Below are 25,466 nucleotides of genomic sequence, written 5' to 3'. Positions count from 1 at the left end.
AATGGTAGTAGCTTCAAATTAGGGAACTAAATGTTTTAGAAGAGCATTTTTTCATAGCTACAAATCTGACCACTTTTGACTATTTTTGATGTATGAAAATGACAGTTTTGTTATAAATCAGTGTAATAATGCAAAAGCCCATTCCCTCAGTTCAGAACTGGTCTTGTTTTTAGGAATTTAGTTTATTTGAAGTACATGTTTTTGACAAATATTTCATCAGACTGAGAGTGAAAATTTTGGTAGGTGAGAGAAAAGAACTGAATCAGAAACTATCCAATTCAAGTTCTTTCCTCACTACCACTCACCTGGATTTAAAAACCAATACACGTCATCATTTTGTTCTCATTCCTCAAAGTACTTTTCATATTTCACCCATGGCTTTTAATGTTTTAAGAATCCAGAACAGGGCAGCATTCTTGGTGACAGCGTTTTTTCCTACCTTAGGCCCCTCTCTGAAAGAATAGGACTATGGGTTATTTCTCTAACTTCTGTGACTTTCAGCCTATTCCAGAACCAAAAGGAGGACGACTTATCCAGGTTGAAGGATATTGGATTTCAGTGGGAGACAAGGAACCTACAATAGATGAGACCTACATTCTTACATCTTCTGTTAAGCTGAACCTGAGAGACATTGTCCGAGTGGTTTCTGCAGGGTGTGTGGACCTTTTCTCTTGCTGCTCTAAAGTTTTACCAGCATAGGCATTGATGACATTCTAGTCTTACTTTCTTAATTTTCTTTTATTTTTATTATTATTATTTTTTTTTACCTTTTTTTTTACTTAATTTTTGAATTCTTTATTGTTGTTTATTGGCTAAATGAGTAATTCCTTCTAAAATCAGTATTGTCACTCTTCTCCTGGCACAAAGCATTGTTTCTAATTGCACCTTTTGGTGGAAGCAATACAGATGCAGATTATTTTGGCCATCATTATGCTTCTTTTCCAGTATTTTGCTGATGACTACTTATCATCCATTATTTAAATGAATAACAGGTACTACAAGCAAGGTTGAGATTGCTTTCCTCAGTATTTTCCGAGGAACCCTTTTTACATAGAAACTTCTTAGGGCTTAAGAAACATTCCATTAGTGGCATATAGGTATATAAAAATGTTTTTTTATGGTGATAAATTCCTTTTTAATACTACTTGAATTAATTCTGGTTTTTGTCTTTTTTTTTTCCCCCCCTTAAATTGCTTTATTGGCTGGTCTTTTAAAGAACCTATCCAGTGTTGATTCAGGGAGAGACGTCAGTTGGTAAAACAAGCCTTATCCGGTGGCTGGCTGCAGCTACTGGTAACCACTGTGTGCGTATTAACAATCATGAACACACGGATATTCAGGAGTACATTGGTTGTTATACGTCTGACTCTTCAGGGAAACTTGTGTTTAAAGAAGGTAGGACTATTATTTCATTCCATGGGTATAGGCATTCATTCTTTTAAGCACATTTCCCCATGTAAATTTCATCTCTTTCAGTTGAGGCACATGGACCTTTGCCATAAGAGCTGCTTTTTCTCTCTCTCTGATCTCCCTGGTTAAGGGAAGATGGTTATGGATCCAGCTTCTTTTGGGCCCCACTCATCTTGTCAGCTCTATTGGGACTAGCACCAAGTTCTGTAGGGTGCAATTGAACTGCTACTTAATCTCCTAGAGACTCAGAAGAATGAGATGAGCTTTGAACAGACGGAAGCTTAGAATAGATATGAGAATGTGGTGATTTATTTATTTAAATATTTTATTTATTTATTTGACACAGAAAGCATAAGCAGGGGAGGGACAGAGGAAGAGGGAGAAGCAGGCTCCCCACTGAAAGGGAGCCCAACATGGGGCTCAATCTCAGGACCCCCAGATCATGACCTGAGCTGAAGGCAGATGCTTAATGACTGAGCCAGGTGCCCCAAGAATGTGGTGGTTGATTGATTATTTTATGTTATTTAAAGATTTTATTTATTCATGAGAAACACGGGGGGTGGGGGTGGTGGTGGGCAGAGACACAGGCAGAGAAAGAAGCAGGCTCCATGCAGGAAGCCGGATGTGGGACTCGATCCCCGGACTCCAGAATCATGCCCTGCGCCAAAGGTGGCGCTAAACTGCTGAGCCACCCAGGCTGCCCGAATGTGGTGATTTAAATGAAATTAGCCTGCAGGGGGAAAAATTGGAAATATATTTATCAGCCTTAGCTCCCCTTCTGTGTGAAATAAAAGGATTACTTTAATTGAAAATTGTGCTTCCTTGATATTTGGCATCACAAATTATTTTTGGGCATGACTAACTGCTGCAGGGAGTAATTTGTTTTGAAATGTAGTGGTCTAGGATTGGTTGATTTATGTAGCATTTTTAAACATATTTTAAAACTTTGGACTAATTTATGCTCTAATCCTCAGTGTTTGTTTTTTCCTAAGGTGTTCTTATTGATGCTATGAGAAAGGGCTACTGGATTATTTTAGATGAATTAAATTTGGCTCCTACTGATGTGTTAGAGGCACTGAACAGATTGCTAGATGATAATCGTGAATTGCTCATCACAGAAACACAAGAAGTTGTTAAAGCTCACCCTCGGTTCATGCTTTTTGCTACCCAGAATCCCCCAGGACTTTATGGAGGCAGAAAGGTGTGTAGCATTTCATTTGCCCATTTGTTACCTGGTCAAGTAATAGATCTTTCTTGGGTTAGACTGAGATGTTTTTATTTCTTTTGAAGGGTTTTTCTTTTTGTGGTGCAAAGGAGAGCCTCCGATTTGGAAACTGGATAAGAAGGCTTTCTTCATCATGTTTTTTTCCTGTGTGTTTCCCAGGTGCTTTCTAGAGCCTTCAGGAATCGGTTTGTGGAATTGCATTTCGATGAATTGCCTAGTTCTGAGTTGGAAACAATCTTGCATAAGCGCTGTAGTTTGCCACCCTCCTATTGTAGCAAGTTGGTTAAAGTCATGCTGGACCTTCAGGTATTTCCTCTTTCTCTCATTTAGTTTCAAATGGAATGTACTGATTAGATTTGGCGAGTAAATTTAAAATTTGATGGCCTTCTCAGTTAGCCACAGCAGTCCATCCATTTTTTTTTCACAGAGTAAGGATACTATCTTTAAAATGCACTCCATGATATCCATTTTTTGGTTTTGTAAATCAGCAATTTGATATGTTACAGTTTTTCTCACGCTTATTATGGTAATAGTTCCCTCCTTGTGGATAATGTTGGAACATTTTGTTTAGTTTGGAATTTGGCATTGACAAGCTACAATTTTGTTTTCTAATGAATTTAGTCCTTGAATGGACATAACTAAAGATTGGTCTCTCCCCTGTCAACTCTGCAAAGCTACAGTTTGTTTTTTGAATATCTCATTTTATGGTGTTAAAAGTGTTAGCAGAATTAATATACTTTTATTTTCTAGAGAGCTAATAATAATTGGCAATCTTACTATGTTCCCACATTATGGGATTAATGTTTTTGCATGTTTGCCATCATTTGTATTCATAGTTTTTTTTTTATATAGTATAGGAAAAGGAATTCCTTTTTTTCTTGGTATTATGATTTGAAATTTATATCCTCATACATGAATTTGAATATTTATCTTCAAAGGATTGCAGTCCATTTACTTTTTTCAAAAATTCATCTTAATGGGATGAATCATTTTTATAGAGCTTAAATTTGTTAAAAATTTTATATAGGTTGTAAACTGTGCTTACCATTGCCCTTTTTAATTTGTTTTGATATTTTAATAGTCCTATCGCAGAAGTTCTTCAGTGTTTGCTGGAAAACAGGGTTTCATCACCCTTCGTGATCTTTTTCGATGGGCTGAAAGGTACAGATTGGCTGAACAGACTGAGAAAGAGTATGACTGGCTACAGCATTTAGCCAATGATGGTATGCTTTTAATTGGATGCTAATTGGAGTTATGTCAGATATCAAACCTTATTAAAATAAATCTTTCCCAAATTGTGCTCAATATATACATATTAATAGGTGTTCCAGAAATAGTCATTCTGTCTCTAGTGCCAAGTGCTTTTGAAAATGGTTCTTTTCTGCAGGCCTTTGTGCTAGTTTGTTTGGGTTTCTCTCTGCTTTGGCTACATGTAAGAGTCAGATAGGAGCCTGGTGCCTGTGAGAGTTTCGGTAGGTGGTTGGTGGTGTCTTTGCAGACTATGTATCTGCAACCCACTCTTCCTAGAGAGTCATGCCTGTGCCTTTAACAGAAAACTGACAGGTTGGTCAGGTAATATCAGAATTCTGAAAGAAGGCATTTATGTCATCCGAGACTCACGATTCCTCATTTTGGTTTAATCCATGGAAAGAATTTATATGTTTCTCTATATGAAAGAAAGCATTTCAGAATCTTTGGATTTGAAAAGTGCTAATGAGTCATTAATGGAGTGGTTAATAAGGAGAGTAAATTAAACCTATGAAAGTTGTATTTTTTCTTCTTTACTGGTAGATAGATGGAGGAACATGTTTTTAAAAAAAAAACTTCAAAGGAAACAGTTCTTAATCAAGTTATAACATATATAGTAAAGTGAATTTAGTGTTTGTTTTTTCATGTTTTATTTATTTATTTGTTTATTTATTTATTTAACATATGTATGTGCTCACATAAAACATCACCTAGGCCAAGGTTTAGAATATTTTGTAGTACCTCAAAAGATTCTATCATGACTTTTGCCAGTCTTAACCTCCCCTGGAGGTAACGTCTGCTCTGACCTCTATCACCACTGATGTTTGTCTATGCTTGAGCTTCAGCTAGTATCATGCAGTATGTACTCCTTTGGTTTGACTTCTTTGGACCCATTCTTTTTTTTTTTTTTTTTTTTTTTTAAGATTTTATTTATTTATTCATGAGAGACACAAAGAGGCAGATACCTAGGCAGAGAGAGAAGCATGCTCCTTGTCTAAAGCCTGATGTGGAACTTGATCCCAGGACCTTGGGATCACGACCTGGGCCCAAGGCAGATGCTCAACCACTGAGCCACCCAGGCGTCCCTCTTTTCACCCATTGTAATGTGAGGTTCAATCATACTGTTATGTGTATTAGGAATTCGTTCTTTTTATCATTACTGTGTTATAACCTGTTGTATGGAGATACTATAATATGTTTTTTCATTTTCTTCTTGATAGACATTTGGGTTATTTCCACTTTTTAGCTATTATGAAAAGACCTGCTCTGAGCATTCCTATATAGGTCTTCTGGTGCACACATGTTCTTTGGGTTATTTCCACTTTTTAGCTATTATGAAAAGACCTGCTCTGAGCATTCCTCTGTAGGTCTTATGGTGCACACATGTTTACTTGAGTTTAGGTCTACCTGGAAGTCATGTTGCTAGGACATAGCCTGCATATGGTTAGTTGCAGTAGGTTCTCCCAGTTTTCCAAGGTTGTTCTTTAGATACCCTGGCCAACAGCAGTAAATAAGAGTTGCTGTTGCTACATATTCTCAACATCCCTTGCTATTGTAACCTGACACTTGATGATTTCTTTTTTTTTTTTTTTTTTTTAAGGTTTTATGCTTCTCTCAGGCCGGGTGAGGAAACAGGAGGAGATTGATGTGATTCAAGAAGTCCTTGAAAAACATTTCAAGAAAAAATTGTGTCCTCAGTCCCTCTTCTCCAGGGAAAATGTCCTAAAATTACTGAGTGAGTAGGTCAGAATATCCGGAGGAAATGAATTGAACTGTACTCCTATTAGAAGCTAAATATTTATTCTACATTTTATAGGTAAATTGTCCACTCAGGTATCCACTTTGGAATCTACATTCCGACACATTGTGTGGACTGAAAGCATGCGGAGACTGGCGATGCTGGTGGGAAGGGCGCTGGAATTTGGTGAACCAGTGTTGCTGGTTGGAGACACTGGGTAAAGTTCTGTGCTTCTGTGATAGTAACTCATGATGGTTCAGTTCAGTTGCATAGGAGTACTTGAGTTATCTGTGAAGGATTATCAGGAATGCGATCTTTTTTTTTTCTTTTCCTTTTCTCCCTGTTTTTATTTTTGGAGAGAGCATGTAAGAGATATTGTTTATTTTCCTCTTCTTTCAGAAGAGGATAGAAAAGAATGATTTTGTACATTTTTATCAGTGCAGCTGTTTTTTCTTTGTAATTCTTTTATTTTTTATTTTATTAAAAAAATTTTTTTTTTAAATTTATTTATGATAGTCACACACAGAGAGAGAGAGAGAGGCAGAGACACAGGCAGAGGGAGAAGCAGGCTCCATCCATGCACCGGGAGCCCGACGTGGGACTCGATTCCGGGTCTCCAGGATCGCGCCCTGGGCCAAAGGCAGGCGCCAAACTGCTGCGCCACCCAGGGATCCCTGTAATTCTTTTAAATAGTGACATTCATTTATATATATATATATTTTTTTAATTTTTATTTATTCATGATAGTCACAGAGAGAGAGAGAGAGAGGCAGAGACACAGGCAGAGGGATAAGCAGGCTCCATGCACCGGGAGCCCGATGTGGGATTCGATCCCGGGTCTCCAGGATCGCGCCCTGGGCCAAAGGCAGGCGCCAAACCGCTGCGCCACCCAGGGATCCCACATTCATTTATATATCTATAGAGAACAGCAGATGAGCTACTCTCTCCTGAAAGTCTGTAAGGATTAGATTTCTTTCTCATCCTTTGGTGGTTTTGGTAGAAGTAGGAAAGGATAGAATTCAGGCAGTGTGTGCTTTTTTGGATAAGAAACACTATAGGGTGCTGATGTTTGGGGGAAGGATGTCCTAAGCCCAGGGTGCAGAGGTTCTATGTTGGCCAACATCATCTGCTGCCACCGTGAGGCCCTCACCAGAGCTCCCCTCTTGCTGACTAGTGTGTTTGTGGGTGTATATTTGGAATTTTTGGTCCTTGTTAATCTGGTATGTATCTCTTTAACAGGTGTGGGAAAACTACTATCTGTCAGGTGTTTGCCAGCTTGTCAAATCAGAAACTATACTCTGTCAACTGCCACTTACACATGGAGACATCGGATTTCCTGGGGGGGCTACGGCCAGTGAGACAGATGTCAAAGGACAAGGTTTGTTCAATAGTGAATGATGATGTGTTCATTGATTTGAAGAATTACTCTTGGCTCTGTGCATGAGTCAGCTGTGGAATTTGTTCATGGTGAGGTTTTGATTCCAGGTTTGGTATATATCTTTAGGTTTTTCATTTTTCTACAAAGGGCTTTCATAGCATCCTGTTGTGCAGGTTTTATTCCTTGTTCTTAGACCCTTACTTTCTGCAGAATGAATACTTAACTCCAGTAGATACCAGCTAGCTACATGTGTATTTTCTTGTGGAGCCAACTGCTCTTTAGTTTCACACCTTCTTTTCCCAATTGTAGGAAGAAATTGATACATCAAGACTTTTTGAGTGGCATGATGGTCCTCTAGTTTTGGCCATGAAGGAAGATGGCTTTTTTCTCTTGGATGAGATCTCACTGGCTGATGACTCTGTCCTGGAAAGACTCAATAGGTATATGTATAAGAGGTTTCCCCTGTGTGTGATGTTTTCATTGGTCTGGTTATTTTTTAATTATTTAAGTAATGAAAAAATTTAAAGTTCCCTTGTAGTTAACATAAAGCATATTAGTTTCAGATTACAGTATAGTGATTCAACAATTCTATACATTAAGCAGTGCTCATCATGATATGTCTACTCTTAATCCACTTCATCTGTTTTATTCATCCTCCTACCTACCTCTCCTCTGGTAACTATCAGTTTTTTCTCTATAATTAAGAGTCTGTTTCTTGATTTGTCTCCTTTTTTTTCTATGTTCATTTGTTTTGTTTCTTAAATTCCACGTATGACTGAAATCATATGGTATTTGTCTTTCGTTGACTGACTTATTTCACTTAGCATTGTACAGTCTAGCTCTATCCATATTGTTGCAAATGTCAAGATTTCATTCCTTTTTATGGCTAAGTAATGTTCCACTGTGTGTGTGTGTGTGTGTGTGTGTGTGAGAGAGAGAGAGAGAGAGATTTTCTCTATCCATTCATCTATTGATGGATGTTTGGGCTGCTTCTATTATTTGACTGTTGTAAATAATGCAATAAACATATCCTTTTGAATCGGTGTTTTCATATTTTTTGGATAAATACTTAGTAGTGGAATTACTGGATCATACGGTACTTCTGTTTTTAATTTTTTGATACTTGTCTATACTGCTTACTGGTCTTGTTTTATAGTAAAGTTCTTCATAGATACATAGTAAATGTTTGAAAATGATGATGAGTTACTGTTTTTTTGTTTGTTTTTTGGCTTTAGCACGCAGGGTCCTTTAAGAGGCTTAGGTTTTCTGTTTTACTGTCAATAATCAAAAAGGTGGGACTGTGGAATGGCAGGGCTAAAACAAATGAGGCGAAGTTAAAACTCTTTATTAAGGCAAATAATGTCACTTTGTCTAAATTCTTCGAAGAATTAGAATTATAGATTATATATGGCTGTACGACCTCAAAATCTCAGACCAATATGAATTTTTTTGATATATACCTATTTTTCTTCTTTGAAGTTTAATTTACTTTTTTTTTTTTTTAAGATTTTATTTACTTATTCATGACACACACACACACACACACACACACACACACACACACACCACACAGAGAGGCAGAGACACAGGCAGAGGGAGAAGCAGGCTCCATGCAGGGAGCATGATGTGGGACTTGATTCGGGGTCTCCAGGATCACGCCCTGGGCTGGAGGCAGATGCGCAACCACTGAGCCACCTGGGCGTCCCTGAAGTTTAATTTACATACCATAAAATGTATCCATTTCAAATGTATAATTATATATGTTTTGGCACATTTACTGATTTTTGCACCACAATCCAGTTTTACATTTTCACCATATCAGTAGTATCCCTTCTGCCTTTTCATAGTATATTTCTGATGTCACCTACTGCACCAGGCAATTACTAATTTACTTTCTGTAAAAAACGAAACATTTCTTTTCAGCACTTTGTGTATAAATGGCCTCTTCTCTTGCTTTGCATTGTTTTGATGTTCATCCATGTTAATAGCCTATGTTAATAGTTCTTTTTTTTTTTTTTTTAGTTCTTTTTTATTTCTGAGAGTATTCCATTGTATAGATATGCCATATTTTTTTTATTCATTCACTTGACAGTATTTGGGTTATTTCTACTCATGAATAATGCTGCCATGGATATTTGATTACAAGACACTCATTTTTAAACCAGATGTCTTAATGGGGCATAAGTGGGTAAAGGGATTTTTTTTTTTGATCAGAAATATTGTTCCATTACACAGGAATTGGGATAATGAGTCATTTTAAAATTTGTGCTAGGAAAGTGTTAACTAAAATAGCTCAGGAGAGGAGATAACTTCTTTCCTTTTTAAAAGAATTTGAAGGCCACAAAATAGGAAGGTTATGTAAGCCTTTTCTAATCTTATATTCTTCAATTTTTCTGTCTTTTAGTGTCCTTGAAGTGGAAAAGTCCCTGGTATTAGCTGAAAAGGGCAGTGTAGAGGACAAGGATAATGAGGTAGAGCTCTTGACTGCTGGGAAAAAATTCCGTATCTTAGCAACCATGAACCCTGGGGGCGACTTTGGAAAAAAAGAGGTAAAATTGTGTTCCTGAAGCATAATTTTTTTTTTCCAGTTTTTGACCTCAGCTCATTGGCAGCTGTAAATATAGCATGAAAAATGCATTTGGAATTTTATATTGGGAAAAAATTTAAAACCTAGAAAGATATTTTAGAATTATTACAAGTTTCAGAAGTTCTGACATAATTGTTTCCTTATTATCTCTGTGTGCGTAACTGAAATTTCATTGTTTCAGTCATTTTCCCCAGCTTTTTACATATGTTACTATAACAAATCCTCACAATAACTATGTGTGAGTTATTTTCTTACTTTCATGGATGAGAAAAGTTGAAACTAAAATTTAATCTTAAATTGATTTTAGTTAAACACTTAAACACAAGTGTGGCTTTGAGTGTTTTAAAGTGACAAAAATGTTGCAGCCTGGAATCTCTTCTGGTTTTGCAGGTGGTGCGTATCTCTTCTCTCCAGACGTTATGTGGGCTACTCTCATATTATTTGTAAAGGAAAGGGTGGAGAACAGCATTCTGTACAGAGGGTGGGGTGGTGTTAGGATTCAGCCCAGATCCAATACCCTAAACACCATGTTGAAGCCTCTCAGTGGAGAAGTTTGCATTGTGTGTGGGATCCTGGTCTGTTAGGAAAATGTTGATGTGGTGACAGGCCAGGGATGATGAGAAAAAACAGGGTTTGATTGTGAATGAAAGTGATTAAAATTCTTGGCAACTTGATAGGTGCCCCTGAAATGTGAATATGATATTTGGGGCTTGATTTTCCCGTAGCATAATAAGAAAGATTATCAGTATGCTTTTTGAATGTTCTGAAGAGAAGAAATAATAGGAAGAAATACAGCATATCTTCAAACCTTACTTGGAAACTGGTTCTTTGGCAAATGGAAATAGCATAGAAAGATCTGATTTCAAGTTTGTGTGTGTTAGGATTAGTTTAAATTAGGATAGTTTGTTTTTTTTAGGTGAAAGTAGGCAATCTTTTTCTAAGGGAATGTTTTTTTTTGTTTCTGTATGCCTAGCAGGCAGAGTGAGTTAGGATGCTGAAGACCAGTGGCACTGCTTATATAGGATGGCAACAAGGAACACTCCCACATTCACTGGGTCTTCACTGAGCTGCACCTGAGTATAGGCATTGCTCCTAGTCCTGCTGCAGTAAGCCAGGTAGAATGATGGAGTTTATCAAGTCAAAGGAAAGCAATGATAAGCTAATAGTTCAATGGATATGTGGCATTGTAAACTCTTGTTTATAGGAGTTAATTGATGTAGGGAAAGGGAAAGAAGGGTTAGAGGAATCCATTTTGAGGGCAAAGGCCATAAAACTGGAAGGACTAACAATTCTTTGTTATACAAGACATAAAATATGTACTTCCTTAATAATTTCACTGTCCCCCTTTGAGCCACATAAAAGAAGTTTTCTCTTTCTACTTCAGACAGCTCTCCTCTGTGGGATAATAGCTTTTATTTTCTTTAAAGCATTAATTATATAACTGAAGGTAAAGGAAGAGCCTTTGTTTAGGGGAAAGTGTTCAGGTTTGGGAGTTACCCAGTGGGGCTGGAATTCAACTTGCAGCACTTATTCTATATGACCTTGAAGTTCTGTACTATGCATATAAACAAAGTGATGGGGGGCACCTGGGTGGCTCGGTGGTTGAGTATCTGCCTCTGGTTCAGGTGTGATCCCAGGGCCCTGGGATCGAGTCCTGCATCAGGCTCCCCACAGGGAATATGCTTCTTCCTTTGTCTGTGTCTCTTCCTCCCTGTGTCTCTCATGAATAAATAAATAAAATCTTAAAAAAGAAAGTGATGAGAATATTGTCTTGGAGGGTGTGGTGGAGATAGATGGCCTGTGGAAGGAGTCAGGATAAAAGGTCTTTAATAAATTGTACCTAGTAGTAGAGGTAATAAAAGAAGCATCTGGTATTTGTTTGTTAGACTCATCAGCTAATACTCCTTCAAAGGATTTGTTTTCTAGTTTTCCTCATAGGTATTACATTCACATTGAAATTTTTGTTTCTTGTAGCTGTCTCCTGCCTTAAGAAACCGGTTTACAGAAATATGGTGCCCACAAAGCACAAATCGTGAAGATTTAATTCAGATTATCAGACATAATCTTCGTCCAGGATTGTCTCTGGGCAGAATAGATCATAAAGGTGAGATCTTTTAGGTAGCAAATGTAATTCGCAAACTTCTGAAGCTAATAGAAATTAGAAATCATGCTTTAGAAAATAGGACTAGGTGTAAGATTTCATTTAATTAAAATCAGAAATAATACCAAAATTCTTTTTAAAAATCTATGTTAAAGCTTTATTTATTTTTAAAGATGTATGTTTAAGAGAAAGAGCAGGTGTGGTGGGGCTGGGGGTAGAGGGAGAGCGAGAAAGAAAATCCTAAGCAGACTCCCTGCTCAGTGCAGAGCCCAGTGCAGGGCTTAGTCCCATGACCCTAAAATCATGACCCAAGCAGAAATCAGGAGTCTGATGCTCAATTGACTGAACCACCCAGGCATTCCTGTCATCAACTAATTTATTATAAACTTTATTTAAAAATTTCCTGGGTGGCTTGCTCTCTCTTCCCCCCCTCCCCCACTTGCTCGCTCTCTTCAAGAAAAAAAATAAATTTTCTTTTCATTATAAAAATTTTCAAACATAAGGAAATAGAAAATTAGTATTAAAAATGAAACTTCTGTATACCTAAAATCTAAATTTAGCAAATTTTAAGATGGGATGAGCACTGGGTATTATATGTTGGCAAATTGAATTTAAATAATAAAAAAAGATCCCTAGTAAGGATCAAAACATTTTTTATATGGTTCTTTTATTGAGCCTAGATTACTTTGATGTATTATTACATGCGTGTTTTTTTTTATTGAGGTATAATCAATATGCAATATCCTGAGTTTCCAGGTGTACATGATTCATTATTTGTATCTATTGAGAAATGATCACAATAAATCTAACATTCATCATGATTTATATATATATTTATCTTAACATATTGAAGAACTAAATTTAGAATCCAGTTCTGGTTTCAAACCTTAATAGTTTTTTGGATCATTTCCTCTCTCTCTCTCTCTCTCTCTCTCTCTTTAAATCTCTCATTCTTAAAGAAGATAAAAGGATATTTACTTCTTTGAGTTCTAAATTCACCTGGACTTAAAGAAATGAAGCTTCCTGGGCCTTGTACCTACAGTTTCTGATTCAGTCAGTCTGGAGTGGGGCTGGAGAATTTGCCTTTCTAATAATTTTTTAGGTGATACCAATAATGTTGGTCCAAGGCCCATACTCAGAAATTCTGACTTACCTTGGTTGTGTGCTGTTTGCAGTCCTGCACTTATTGTGAGAATTCTGGTAAAATGGTTTATGTTTTGGCTCTGTATTGGGGCCAGATCCCCCTAGGACTTAGTAGCCTCTGTATGTTTTATTGGGCTCTGTACTCTTCTTATAAGTTATTTGGATTGTGATAAGAATGGCAGAGAATGTAGCTGCCATTACACTGCCACATTTGCTCCATCACCAGTGGCCTTCATGCTTAACAGAGTGAACATTTCCTCTATAGGGCAGTTGCCGTTGGAGCTCCTAGGACTTGACTCTGAGCCTCACTGCTTTTACTTAGAGAGCCTGTTTACTCTAAGCTTTGTAGGCTATATGGCAGCAACTTCTTTGAGGGAAGCATTAGAGATCCTGAAGGAGCAAGGAGAATAAGGGAGAAGTGGCTTAATTTTTATCATCTAGAAATCGATCAGATTGGCATAGTATAAAAATGTTTTTAAAAAAAAGAAACTAAAGCTTTTATTTCCAGATTTTCTTTTAAAGATTGTAAGATTTAATGAATCTAATATATCAGCGGATTATGAATTCTAAATTGAATTCTGATCCTATTCAGAATACTTAAGATATATTTAGTGCATTGTCTTAATCAAAATAAATACTACTGAGTTCTAACTTTCTCTAGGAATTTTTTGTGTTCTCGAATCTCTATAGTAATTTTATCTCTACATCTACAATATGAACAAAACAGAAAAGATTCTACGAAACTGATTTTTTTTTTTTTTTTTTATAATAATAACCTCTGAAAGGCATGTGGGCTTTTTTACATCTCCTACTCTTATGACCAGTACTTCTGAAGACATTATATTTTTGTTAAAATCATGTATTGTTTAGAATTATTTCTTTGAGTAGTATTTCTGAAAGTGGAAATAAATTCATGGCCTTCATTGGTTATGGCCAAATTGCTTTCCAGAAGGATGGTCCCATTCGTAGTGCTACCAGCAACTTAGTAAATGTGCCTTCTTGGCATAGTCCTTCCAACATGGAGTTTTCTTTGTTTGTAATATTATGAAATCCATTGTTTTATTCTTGTTACTTTAATGGATAGTCTAAAATTTCATTTTCTTTAATTATTAGTGATGAGCATTCTGCATGATTTACTTTTTAATAAATACCAATCATTTTATTTTTATTTGTTTAAGTAATCTCTACATCCTATATTGGAGCTCAAATCCGAGACCCTGAGATCAAGAGTCACATATTTTGCAGACTGAGCCAGCCATGCACCCCAATCATTTTACATACTAGTATTATTTATTACATTTAACACATAGATTCCTTTTTTGTTACCTTTTAATATTTGTTATAAAAAATACATGTATGAACCCAACCACCTTGCCTGATGGTTTTCTAACAGTCAAGGTCTAATTATCCTCTGACAGTGGCTAAAGTTGTCCATTAAGTCCTTGATTTACTTCAAACTTATTCCACTCTGAAATGTAGATCCAAGTACTCATGTTTGTTGGTTTGTTTTTCAAGTACTCATGTTTAATACCTAGTTGCTAAAACAGCATTTAGTTTCTTTCCTCATTGTGACTGGATTTTTTTCCCTTGAGCTGTCATTTTAAGTTCTTTTTAGAGATTAATGGATTTTTTTTTGGTAATATTTTTCTTCTAAAGAAACTTTAGTTTTCTTCTAAGTGATTCACAGTGTAGCCTTAAAGCCTTTCGCTAAATGATCCAATTTTATTAATAGCAGTGCTGATTATTCCTTATAGTATTTTCTTTTTTTGTTTTTGTTTTTTTTTGTTTGTTTGTTTTTGGGTTTTTTTTGTATTTTCTTTTTTTAAAAAACATTCTTTGGTATCATGCTTTTTAGATAAACGTTTAGTATTAACCTCAGGAGTTACATAAAGTGCTTTATTAAACTTAATTATTTCTAATGCATATTACTTTTTTTTTTTTTTTTTTTTATTGATAAGCAACACAGAGAGGCAGAGACACAGGCAGAGGAGAAGCAGGCCCCATGCAGGGAGCCTGATGTGGGACTCGATCTCAGGACTCCAGGATCATGCCCTGGGCTGAAGGCAGACGCTCAACTGCTGAGCTACCCAGGCGTCCCCTAATCTGTATTACTTAAGAAGTATTTTGTTTCCAAATACTTTACAATATGAAATTGTGATAATTAGAATAAATCATGAAACAAAATTTAGGAAACAACATTTGTGAATCCTCTAATTTGCTGAATTCTGATGGATGTATTAATTCAGTAAAACAAAGCTGAACTAAATGCCACTGAAGGGATGCCTGAATGGCACAGTCGTTTAAGCATCTGCGTTCAGCTCATGATCCCAGGGTCCTGGGATCAAATTCCACATGGGGCCCCCTGCTCAGTGGGGAGTCTGCTTCTCCCTCTGCCCCTCCCCCTGATCTTCCTCTTTCTGTCTCTCTCTCTCTCTCACACACACACAGACACGCTCTCTCTCTCTCTCTCTCTTGAATAAATAAATAAATCGTTTTAAAAAATGCCATTGCAAATATAGCATCTCCGTTCCAGTGAATCAGTTTAAAATAAAATAAAATTTATATATTTTCTAAAATCATTGTACCTTAACTTCAGAATTGTATTTGAACATGAACCAAATGAATACTTTTCTTTGAGTGGTTTTCAGGATTGCTTCTTAGGCTGTAATTCTTAAGATGTGATATACTATACATGAACCTCTTGGGACTGTAATAAAAACTATGGACTTCACACACACACACACACACACACACCTCCCCCCTTAGAGAAAGCAGTAATGTACTTTCATAAAAATTTGCATATAATCTTACGGAGCACAGACCTCTTGTAGGCTATCTCTGGGGCCTATATTACAAAACCCCATTAGGAGTGTTTGATGCAACTACTTCTAAGCAACTGCTTTTGCCTCTTTGTATTTTAGGGGCTGACATAGCTGAGGTGATGCTGGATTTCATTTATTGGCTGACCCATCAGGAATTTGGCCGAAGATGTGTGGTCAGTATCAGAGATATCCTGTCCTGGGTTAATTTCATGAACACAATGGAGGAGGAAGCTGCTTTGAAAAGGCCAGAGACCATCTCCACTGTGACGTCTTTTGTCCATGCTGCATGCCTGGTGTACATAGATGGAATAGGTTCAGGTATGTTGTCTGTTAAATGGTGTGGGGACAAAGGGATTAGGGTAGAGGAGAGTATGAAATGGAGCAAGCCAGATCTCTGACCTCTGACCCAGATATGTTAAAAAATTAGTCACTCTAACGTTTCCAAGACCAAGAATGGATTTTCTTTTCTTTCTGTTTTTGAGAGATGTTCAATATGAAAGATAGGCTGCAACTTCTCATTGCTTTTAGGCCAGGAACTTGGTAAACATGAAATGATGATTAGAGTAAAAAGAAGACTTGGAAATGCTCTTGCTCCTGAAGGACTGGATAATTCTTTCTCCTCCCCCCCCCCCTTTTTTTATATTTAAATTCAATTAAAATATATTATTAGTTTCAGAGGTAGAGGTCAGTGATTCATCAGTCATTTATAATATCAGGGCTTATTACATCACATGCCTTCCTTAATAGGACTGCATAATTCTTTCTTTTTTTTTTTTTTAGATTTTATTTATTTGACAGAGTAAGGGAACAAGCACACAAGGAGGGGAAGCGGCAGTCAGAGGGAGAGGGAGAAGCATGCTCCCTGTTCCAGATGCAGGGCTTGATCCCAGGATCCTGGGTTCACGACCGGAGTTGAAGGCAAATGTGTAACTGGCTGAGCCACCCAGGCACCCAAGACTGGATATTCTTAACATGAATCGTCATTTATAGTTAATGGCCTGGATCTTTTAGTTTGTTTTTAAGTTTACCATAATTTCATAAAATTCAGTGTTTTTCTGTTTTTTCAGCAGTGAAGATTAGAGATTAAACCCAAAATGATCAGCAGTACCACATTAGTTACTCCTGCCTTCCAGGCTGATTCATCATGGAGTGCATGGGTGCTTTACTGAATAAGCTGCTGCTGATCTGTAAATTGAAGGGATAAGGGATCCAGACTTTTTGCCTTTGGATTGTTTACACTAGCAGTTGTATTTTGGGTGTACTTCTGCTTGGGCCTCATTTCTCCGTGAAAGTGCTCAAGAGCTCTTGATTAGTAGTTGGAAAGCGTGGTGTCATGTCATGTCATGTTTGATGGACTGATCCATTATCTTTTAGGGGTAACTTCCTCAGGGTTTGGTACGGCTCTCTTGGCTCGCAAAGAATGTCTGAAATTCCTTATCAAGAAACTTTCCAAGATAGTGCGACTTACAGAGTGTCAGAAAAATGAATTGAAGATTTATGACAGACTCAAAGCCAAAGAATTTACTGGAATAGATAACCTTTGGGGAATTCATCCATTTTTTATACCAAGGGGTAAGAATAATTTTGAATAAATGAAGATTCTCTTCTTGTAGATCATAGGTACTTGATTTTTATTGTGACTTTTAGTGTATCATGTTCATGATTATTTCTAAACTGGTTATCTGAATTAGAATCTGACTTGGCATAACCAACCATAATTTCATGAATAATTAAAAATACATAACTGACATATAAAAAGTAGGAGAAAGTATAGTCTTTAGTCTATGAATAGATTGTCACGTTAAAAATTCATTTTTTATTTGATGCTTAAGACAAGAGCTTTCCTATAGTGATAATTCAGCCCATAGTGTATCACCTATAGATGCTCATCAGTGCTTACCAAGATAGTTTAGTGAACTCTTGCGGGTGGGAATTGTGTCTCTTGTCTTGTCTCTGACACCTGAGATGTAGTCCAGCAGTCCTAGGCATTCAGAAAATGTCTTTTGATTGAGTAAATGGATATAAATGAATGAATGATAAATCGGAAACTCAGGTGGGTTTCAGTTCTAATCCTTGTTCTCATTCTTACTAGGTTGCTTCTACCAAATATTTAAATGAGATAGATTAGCTATCTTCTAAGGCACTAATAATTTGTTAGACTGTTACTTCTCTAGCAGGGTCATTTGTTTCTTGTTCCTTCTCTCCGTACATTAATAATCGTTGAGTGTCTGAAATGCTGAGAGGAACACTGGCAGTTACTGGGGGTTCAGTAGTGAACGAAACCAGTCAGGTTCCTGGCCTAATGGAATATTGCCCTTTTCTCTTTCCCTCTTAAGTAGTGCTCTCCTTTCCTGATGGTGCATCCATGATCTTATTTCCCTATATCACCATCATAGTATTTGGTACTCTCATATAGGAGCTGTATGTTAGTGACCTGGGACTGGGGTGGTCCTTGTTTCTGCTTCCATAGCTGAGATCATGGATGTTTTCCTAGCCCTCCAAACTGTTATATGAGAAGTTTCTTCTAAGAGACACAATGACATAAATGTTAATCCGTATAAAACTATTATTAATCTGTAATTCAGCTAGGTTATGGGTTAAAGATACATACTGAATTGTCCTCAAGACCTAAAAACCTTGGATAAAATTATTTATTTGGAACCATGTGGCCTATACACCTAGCTTACGCTAGCTTAGACTTTTAGGAAAATACTTATTTGTAAAGGTAAATTGTACAATTACATATAGTAATTCCAGATGTAGGTTGTGAAAGGAAAAATGTGTGCTTGCAAGTAGACCTATGTAAGTACATATATGTGTAATTATAAGTGCAGGAGGGATCATAGTAGTAGGCACAATTGAAGAACGTTATGTTGCTGGCTATTTCTTTAAAGCATTTTATGGACCTAGAAGTGGGGAAACGTTGAAATAGGGCTGAGCATTTTCATTACAGATGGTACTTCACTGACTGAAAATCTACTGGTTAGATTCTTAAAGTCTTGAATGGATATGTATATATGATTTGGTTGAGGTCCAACTTATATGTGGCTTTTCTTTTCTCTATTTAAGGACCTGTCCTTCACAGAAGTAATATTGCTGACTATGCCCTTAGTGCAGGCACCACAGCTATGAACACCCAGAGACTTTTAAGAGCTACAAAACTGAACAAACCTATTCTCCTGGAGGGCTCCCCTGGTGTGGGCAAGACAAGTTTGGTGGGAGCATTAGCCAAGGCTTCAGGCAACATCCTTGTTCGAATCAACTTGTCTGAACAGACGGTAAGCTTAGTCATCCTACAGCTGATGAGGATGGGTATATGGAGTAATGGATTTATCTGTTCATAGAGTTTCTTAATCAAAAATAGTTATGACCTTTTCAGTACTCCAAATATGTCTTAGTGATAAAAGACCACAGCAACATGAGCTTCTAAACTAAGTGTCCTTTTGGATACATGAATAACTGATATCTATAATATTGTGCTCTCTAGATGCTTTATTCTAATAGTCTTTTGAGAGGTAATTGCCCAATTCTGTATACTCTCCTTTATTTTTGTACTTTCTAGAAAAAATTAGTAGAAATAAAATGTCCATTTAACAGTCTTACGAAATTATGGGACAAGAGGTGACAAATGAAACTCTCTAGGAATGAGGTCTTGGAGAGGGCCTGGATATTGTTACTGGTCTTTGTTTTTATTTTATTTATTTAAAGATTTTATTTATTTATTTATTCATGGGAGACACAGAGACAGAGGCAGCGACACAGGGAGAAGCAGGCTCCTCACAAGGAACCCTGGACCCGAGTTTACACCCTAAGCCAAAGGCAGATTCAATCACCGAGCCACCCAGGCGTCCCTATTTGTTTTGAGTTTTGTTTTTTATAAAGCTCACCAATTAATTTCCAAGTATAGCTACAGTTGAGAACTACTGATACAGAGCTCTAATCCAAATGATTGATAGAACGATTCTTCAGAGCATGTCTGGGCTCCTGGTAAAGAGTGCTAGGATTGGTTAGTTCTGTCTTGGGTATAAAAAGGAAAAGTGACATAAGACCCAATAATTTATCAGTTTAGATTTATGGTCTTAAGATCTAGTTAATTTTTTTATGTAATGTTGGCTTTTCCTCCTTTCTACCCCCTCTCAAAGGACATCACAGACCTGTTTGGAGCAGATCTACCTGTTGAAGGTGGCAAGGGAGGAGAGTTTGCCTGGCGGGATGGCCCCTTGCTGGCAGCTCTGAAGGCAGGCCATTGGGTTGTGTTGGATGAGGTAAGAGGACTGTCTGTCGTGCCAAGCATGGGGTCACAATGGGAAGAGCAGTCATACTTTTCATATTGCTAGGCTGTATCTCATTGCTGTTTTGCTAGTAAAGATAAATTCTCTAATGAAGAAAAGTCCTCCATGGTTTCTTTTAAGAATAAGAAAAGTCACTTGTAATAAAGCACATATAGAAGCCCCTATATATACAAGCCACTACTCCTTTTGTAAGCCAGCTTCCAGAGAAAAACTGTCTCTTTACCAGTTTATACTGTGGTCTCTGGTGGGCTTGTTTGGTATTTTGTATGTATTTCATGAGTGTTAATACAAAGCGGTGTCAACCACCACATGTTTTATAAGTACAACAGAAAGACTGCAGGATGTTATTTTAAAAGGCATACAAAAAATGGTGAGAAAACAGTGTTACATGTGCATATTGGATAAGTTTTTGACTGGGGAGAACAGAACCCCTCATGATACCTGGGATAAATGCTGAATCTTAGTGACTAGCAGGCAGCTGGAGATAATGGAAAAGTGATGCACAAAAATAGAATTAAGGCTATGGGCAAAGGTGTTGGGTCACTTTGGGATATGCCTTGTTAATCCAGGAAAAAGCTGGGAAGTAGTTGTGGACTTAAGCGATTGGTGTGATCAAAATGCTATGGATGGAAATTTTGAGACTGGCCCCAGTGGGTCCTAAGATTCACATCCTTTGGGTCTGAGGTTGGAGGGTGGGCTGTGGGATTTCTTTTCAGCTGAGCTGCTTCCTACTTAGCATGGGGGAGATATTAAGGAGGAAGGAGGTGTGTCCCATTCCTTTTTTTGGAAAAAGATGCCTGATAGTATTCTTCAGCTAAGGTGAAAAAAAAAAAAAAGAGCCTGGTTTTAAAGTTTAAGGCTCAGACCATACTCTTACTGGGTGGAAATGCATCAAGGTACCCAAGACATTCTTGACTGCAGTCACATTTAAGAGTAGTTTTTAGAGTTTTATCTGTTTGAGAATATTCGGTGGAATTTGTGTTTTGTAGTGTTTATGTAAACATGACACTTGAAATTCTAATATAATGTAGTTCAGTTTTTTGCCCATTTGCATTTTATTGATTTTACATTTTCCTTATTGAATTTTTCCATATTCCTTCAAAACTATCACACTTCGCATCCCTGACCTCTGAACTTAGCATCTGAAGACCTCCATTAAATTCTTTTCATTTTTGGCGCAGAAACAACTTCTCCTCCTCCTCCTCCTCCTCCTCCTCCTCCTCCTCCTCCTCCTCCTCCTCCTCCTCCTCCTCCTCTTTCTCCTTCTCCTCCTTCTCCTCCTCCTCCTTTCCTCCTCCTCCTTCCTTCCTCCTTCCTCCTCCTCCTTCCTTTCTCCTTCCTTCTTCTTCCTCCTTCTTCCTCCTTCCTTCCTCCTTCCTTCTTCTTCTTCCTCCATAGGCAGAGGGAGAAGCAGGGCTCCATGCAGGGAGCCCGACATGGGACTCGATCCTGGGACTCCAGGATCACGCCCTGGGCTGAAGGCGGCGCTAAACCGCTGAGCCACCGGAGCTGCACAGAAACTTCTTATATTTGTTCTTGTTCACAAAAATGTTGGTGAAAGTTACCTGTGTCAGTCTCCTTTGTGTGGTTTATGTCATGGCTTTGAAGCCCATTTGGAGATTTCATTCAGTATTTGAGCTGGGAAAGATACTTAAGTATGTAAAGAGCAGTCTTTGTCTTTAAAGATCTCAAGAGTTGCAAAAGTGAGATCTCTGTACTGGTAAGTTGTTTTGGTAAGCTGGGATGTGCAAGGTAGGTCCATATAGGGGTGAATACAAAGGATACAGTTTAATTTTAGAGAAGATTTTAACTGCTTTTTAAAAAAAAATTCAGAGTATTTATTCAGTTTACTTAAAAGTTCTTGATAATTTATATACCCTAGATGTCTGACGTGTGTTTGTGCGTGCGTGCGTGTGTGTGTGAAATAATAGGATGAATAAACTTGGTTTAAGAAATAGAATGTGGGATGCCTGGGTGGTTCAGTGGTTGAGCACCTGCCCCTGGCTCAGGGCGTGATCCGCCGTCTCAGGATCGAGTCCCATGTCAGGCTCCCTGCCTGGAGCCTGCTTCTCCCTCTGCCTACTCTTTGCCTTTCTCTCTCTGTGTCTTTCATGAATAAATAAAATCTTAAAAAAAAAAAAATAAAGAAACAAATAGAATGTTACCAGGGTTCCTAGGGTGGCTCAGTTGGTTAAGCATCTGACTCTTGGTTTTGTCTTCCAAGGAATTGAGCCCCAAGGCAGGCCCTGTGCTCAGCAGGGGGTCTACTAGAGATTCTCTCTCTACCCATCATACCTTCCTCCCTTCTTTCAAAAAAAAAAAAATCTAAAAAAAATAGAATATTACTTATATTGTTTGAGCTTTCTCCTCTTGAAAACAATACTGTTCTACTTTTATGCATATTATTCTGCTTTTTGGTATAGTTATGCCATATTTATATGTAATAAATATGTATATTTTCTTCAAATAGCTCAACCTGGCTTCTCAGTCTGTATTGGAAGGACTCAATGCTTGTTTTGACCACAGAGGAGAAATCTATGTTCCTGAGTTAGGAATGAGTTTTCAAGTACAGCATGAAAAGACGAAGATTTTCGGGTGTCAAAATCCTTTTAGACAAGGAGGTGGGAGGAAGGGCTTGCCAAGGTCTTTCCTTAACAGATTCACTCAGGTAAGATTTGCTGTTGCCATGGAGACTACAGGTGTAGTGTCGAGGGTGATAAGACTGCTGGCACAAAGCTATTAGGATACTCACTATAAGAATGAAAGAGCATCAGTTTAATGATCTGTTTCTCAGTTCTGTGTCTTTATGTAATGAATATTGATGTGACTGATTTCATCATCACTCCTCTCCTGGTATGAGTCCCTTTGTCTTTAGTTAGGAGGATCTGGTGTGTTATCAGTTAGCAGAGAGTAAGGTAACCATTCCTCCAGGAAATCCCATTACTGTGCTCAAAATAAAGGCCAGTATTCAGCCTTTCCAGGTGTCTAAGTGATCTATTAAAATACTGAATTTTTTTTTTATGATGAAAATAATGCATTTCAGTTAAAGTGAGAAAGAGGGATGCCTGCGTGGCTCAGCGGTTGAGTGTCTGCCCTCGGCCCGGAGTGTGATCCTGGGGTCCGTGGATTTGAGTCCCACCTCGGGCTACCTACAGGGAGCCTGCTCCTCCCTCTGCCTGTGTCTCTGCCTCTCTCTCTCTCTCTGTCTCTCATGAATAAATAAATACAATCTAAAAAAAAAATAAAAATAAAGTGAGAAAGAACAGCAAACTACCAGGAAGAATAAAAAAAGTCCAGTATTCTCCATACCAGAGTCAATTATTATTAACATTCGATGTCTTTCTTCCTGCCTGTATTCTCATTTGCAGAAATGTGGGGGTGGGGGTGGGGGGGAGAATGTGTGTGTGTACATATGCTTACTTGTTTTAACATTTATTTGCCAAAGTTTGACTAGGCTCCAGTTTTAGAAATGGCTCTAGATGTTAGCTTTCTTTAATGTCCCTTTCCATTGACAGTTAATAATTTGCTGAATATCTTTTCAGAATAATTTATTATGAAGAATTTCAAACATTTAAACTTTTCAACTGAAAAGTTGAAAATTTAAAAAAAAATATTTATTTATTCATGAGAGACACAAAGAGAGAGGCAGAGACAGGCAGAAGGAGAAACAGGCTCCATGCAGGGAGCCTGACGTCGGACTCGATCCCAGGTCTCCAGGATCATGCCCTGGGCTGAAGGCAGCGCTAAACCATTGAGCCACCTGGGCTGCCCAAAAAAGTTGAAATTTTAAAGTTAATGATCCTATGCCCTTAAAAAATTCACTAGCATGGAGCTAACAACAAAACCTCTGTTGCCTGCATTTCATTTATCTTTAGGATTCTGTATCCTAAAAATGCAAGGAAAGATTTCTTTTCTTTTCTTTCTTTTTTTTTTTTTTTTGGAAAGATTTCTTTAACTCAATTTTTATATATATCTAAACTGAGGTATCGTTACTTTGGTGTTAAATAACAGTTTTACTTTACAAGTGGTAGTCCTTCTTGGTGTTCAGTAAAGAGAAGCAATAGCATTTCTTCGTGTTCTTTTTGGATTCGATAGGTCTTTGTGGATCCCCTTACAGTAATTGACATGGAGTTCATTGCTAGTACTCTGTTTCCAGCCATTGACAAAAATATTGTTAAGAAGATGGTTGCTTTCAATAACCAAGTAAGTACCTACTTGTATTGTTTTTTATTTTCATGCTGTGATAGAACCATAAGTCTTTTTTAGAACCATAATTTTTTCAATGTGGGATACCATCAAATTTACCAGTCTCTCTAAAATAAACCGCATTGAATAATACACATTTTTAGTGGAAGAAACCACTCATTTGAGGATAATAGTAATTCAGATCTATTATGTGTATGGATGTTAATGCTTACAAGAGTATCCTAATTTAGACATCTGGGTTGGGAGAAAGAGACATTTGTATCAAACCTGCTAATTTCTGTTTCCCAGTTATGTATGCATTTGTAGTACAATGAAAGTACTTAATGCAGTGCCCACCAACGGGACATGTTTCCCAATAATGAATGGCATTTTCTTTTTAGATTGATCATGAAGTGACTGTTGAAAAGAAATGGGGGCAAAAAGGAGGACCCTGGGAATTCAACCTTCGGGACCTTTTCCGCTGGTGTCAGTTGATGCTAGTTGACCAGTCTCCTGGGTGTTATGATCCTGGTCAACATGTGTTTTTGGTCTATGGTGAGAGAATGAGAACCAAGGAAGACAAAGAAAAGGTAAGTTTCACTCTTGTTCCTTGTGTTTTTTTCCATCTGAAAGTTGATTTCTTCCTAAGGGAGAGAAAGGGCATACTCACTAATAATACTAACCTCAGGAAAGCTGCTTAGAATTTAGAAGTTAAAGAGACTAAATATTCACCTATCTCAAGGTCTCAAAGTGCAGAGTAGTTTGCTTTGGAATACGCAATTTGTTGATCTCTCTGAACCCTCTTATTGCAAACCTTCTTAAAACTATGGCCTCCCAGGGGATCCCTGGGTGGTGGCTCAGTGGTTTGGCGCTTGCCTTTGGCCCAGGGCGCGATCCTGGAGTCCCGGGATCGAGTCCCACGTCGGGCTCCTGGTATGGAGCCTGCTTCTCCTTCCTCCTGTGTCTCTGCCCGCCCCCGCCCCCCAGTCTATCATAAACAAACAAACAAACAAATAAATAAATAAATCTTAAAAAAAACCCAACAACTATGGCCTCCCAGTAATAAAGAACTAGGTCTTCATCATCTTTCAAGGCACAAAGGGGAGAAACAGGAGGAGACAGGTGATAATCAGTAGAGGAGGAGGGTTTTCTGTTTTTAAATAAACTTTTGAGCTACAAAACCTTTTATCTAGAAAATATAAGTAGGTATTGTAGGAGAATATTCTGTATCTGAATGGAAATAATATCTCCTTTGTAAATAGAAAATGACACTAGAATTTCTAGCCAACATTAGAACAACTAATCAGCTGTTCATTTTGCTTTGTGGTATTTAAAGT

General features: G+C 37.6%; 1 protein-coding gene across 4 annotated transcripts in view; it reads left to right on the top strand.

Annotated features, from left to right (window-relative positions):
* MDN1 (midasin AAA ATPase 1) overlaps window positions 1–25,466 on the top strand; it is a 166,613-nt gene that overhangs the window by 64,129 nt on the left and 77,018 nt on the right. For all 4 annotated transcript variants that reach the window (XR_011997104.1, XM_072737323.1, XM_072737331.1 and 1 more), the window contains exons 23-40: window positions 502–653; window positions 1,217–1,395; window positions 2,403–2,611; window positions 2,795–2,941; window positions 3,717–3,858; window positions 5,484–5,618; window positions 5,700–5,838; window positions 6,861–6,999; window positions 7,309–7,439; window positions 9,404–9,548; window positions 11,561–11,690; window positions 15,752–15,970; window positions 17,027–17,224; window positions 18,722–18,930; window positions 19,795–19,917; window positions 22,415–22,612; window positions 24,040–24,147; window positions 24,531–24,719. Coding sequence is in view for 3 of the 4 variants with exons in the window: in XM_072737323.1 (XP_072593424.1) it covers window positions 502–653; window positions 1,217–1,395; window positions 2,403–2,611; window positions 2,795–2,941; window positions 3,717–3,858; window positions 5,484–5,618; window positions 5,700–5,838; window positions 6,861–6,999; window positions 7,309–7,439; window positions 9,404–9,548; window positions 11,561–11,690; window positions 15,752–15,970; window positions 17,027–17,224; window positions 18,722–18,930; window positions 19,795–19,917; window positions 22,415–22,612; window positions 24,040–24,147; window positions 24,531–24,719 (2,892 nt within the window). In the remaining variant the exon portion in view is untranslated. The remainder of the gene's footprint in view (window positions 1–501; window positions 654–1,216; window positions 1,396–2,402; window positions 2,612–2,794; window positions 2,942–3,716; window positions 3,859–5,483; window positions 5,619–5,699; window positions 5,839–6,860; window positions 7,000–7,308; window positions 7,440–9,403; window positions 9,549–11,560; window positions 11,691–15,751; window positions 15,971–17,026; window positions 17,225–18,721; window positions 18,931–19,794; window positions 19,918–22,414; window positions 22,613–24,039; window positions 24,148–24,530; window positions 24,720–25,466) is intronic.

This window comes from Vulpes vulpes, chromosome 1, assembly GCF_048418805.1.
Source record: "Vulpes vulpes isolate BD-2025 chromosome 1, VulVul3, whole genome shotgun sequence".
Lineage (NCBI taxonomy): Eukaryota > Metazoa > Chordata > Mammalia > Carnivora > Canidae > Vulpes > Vulpes vulpes.
This window is presented reverse-complemented; position numbering and strand designations above follow the sequence as displayed.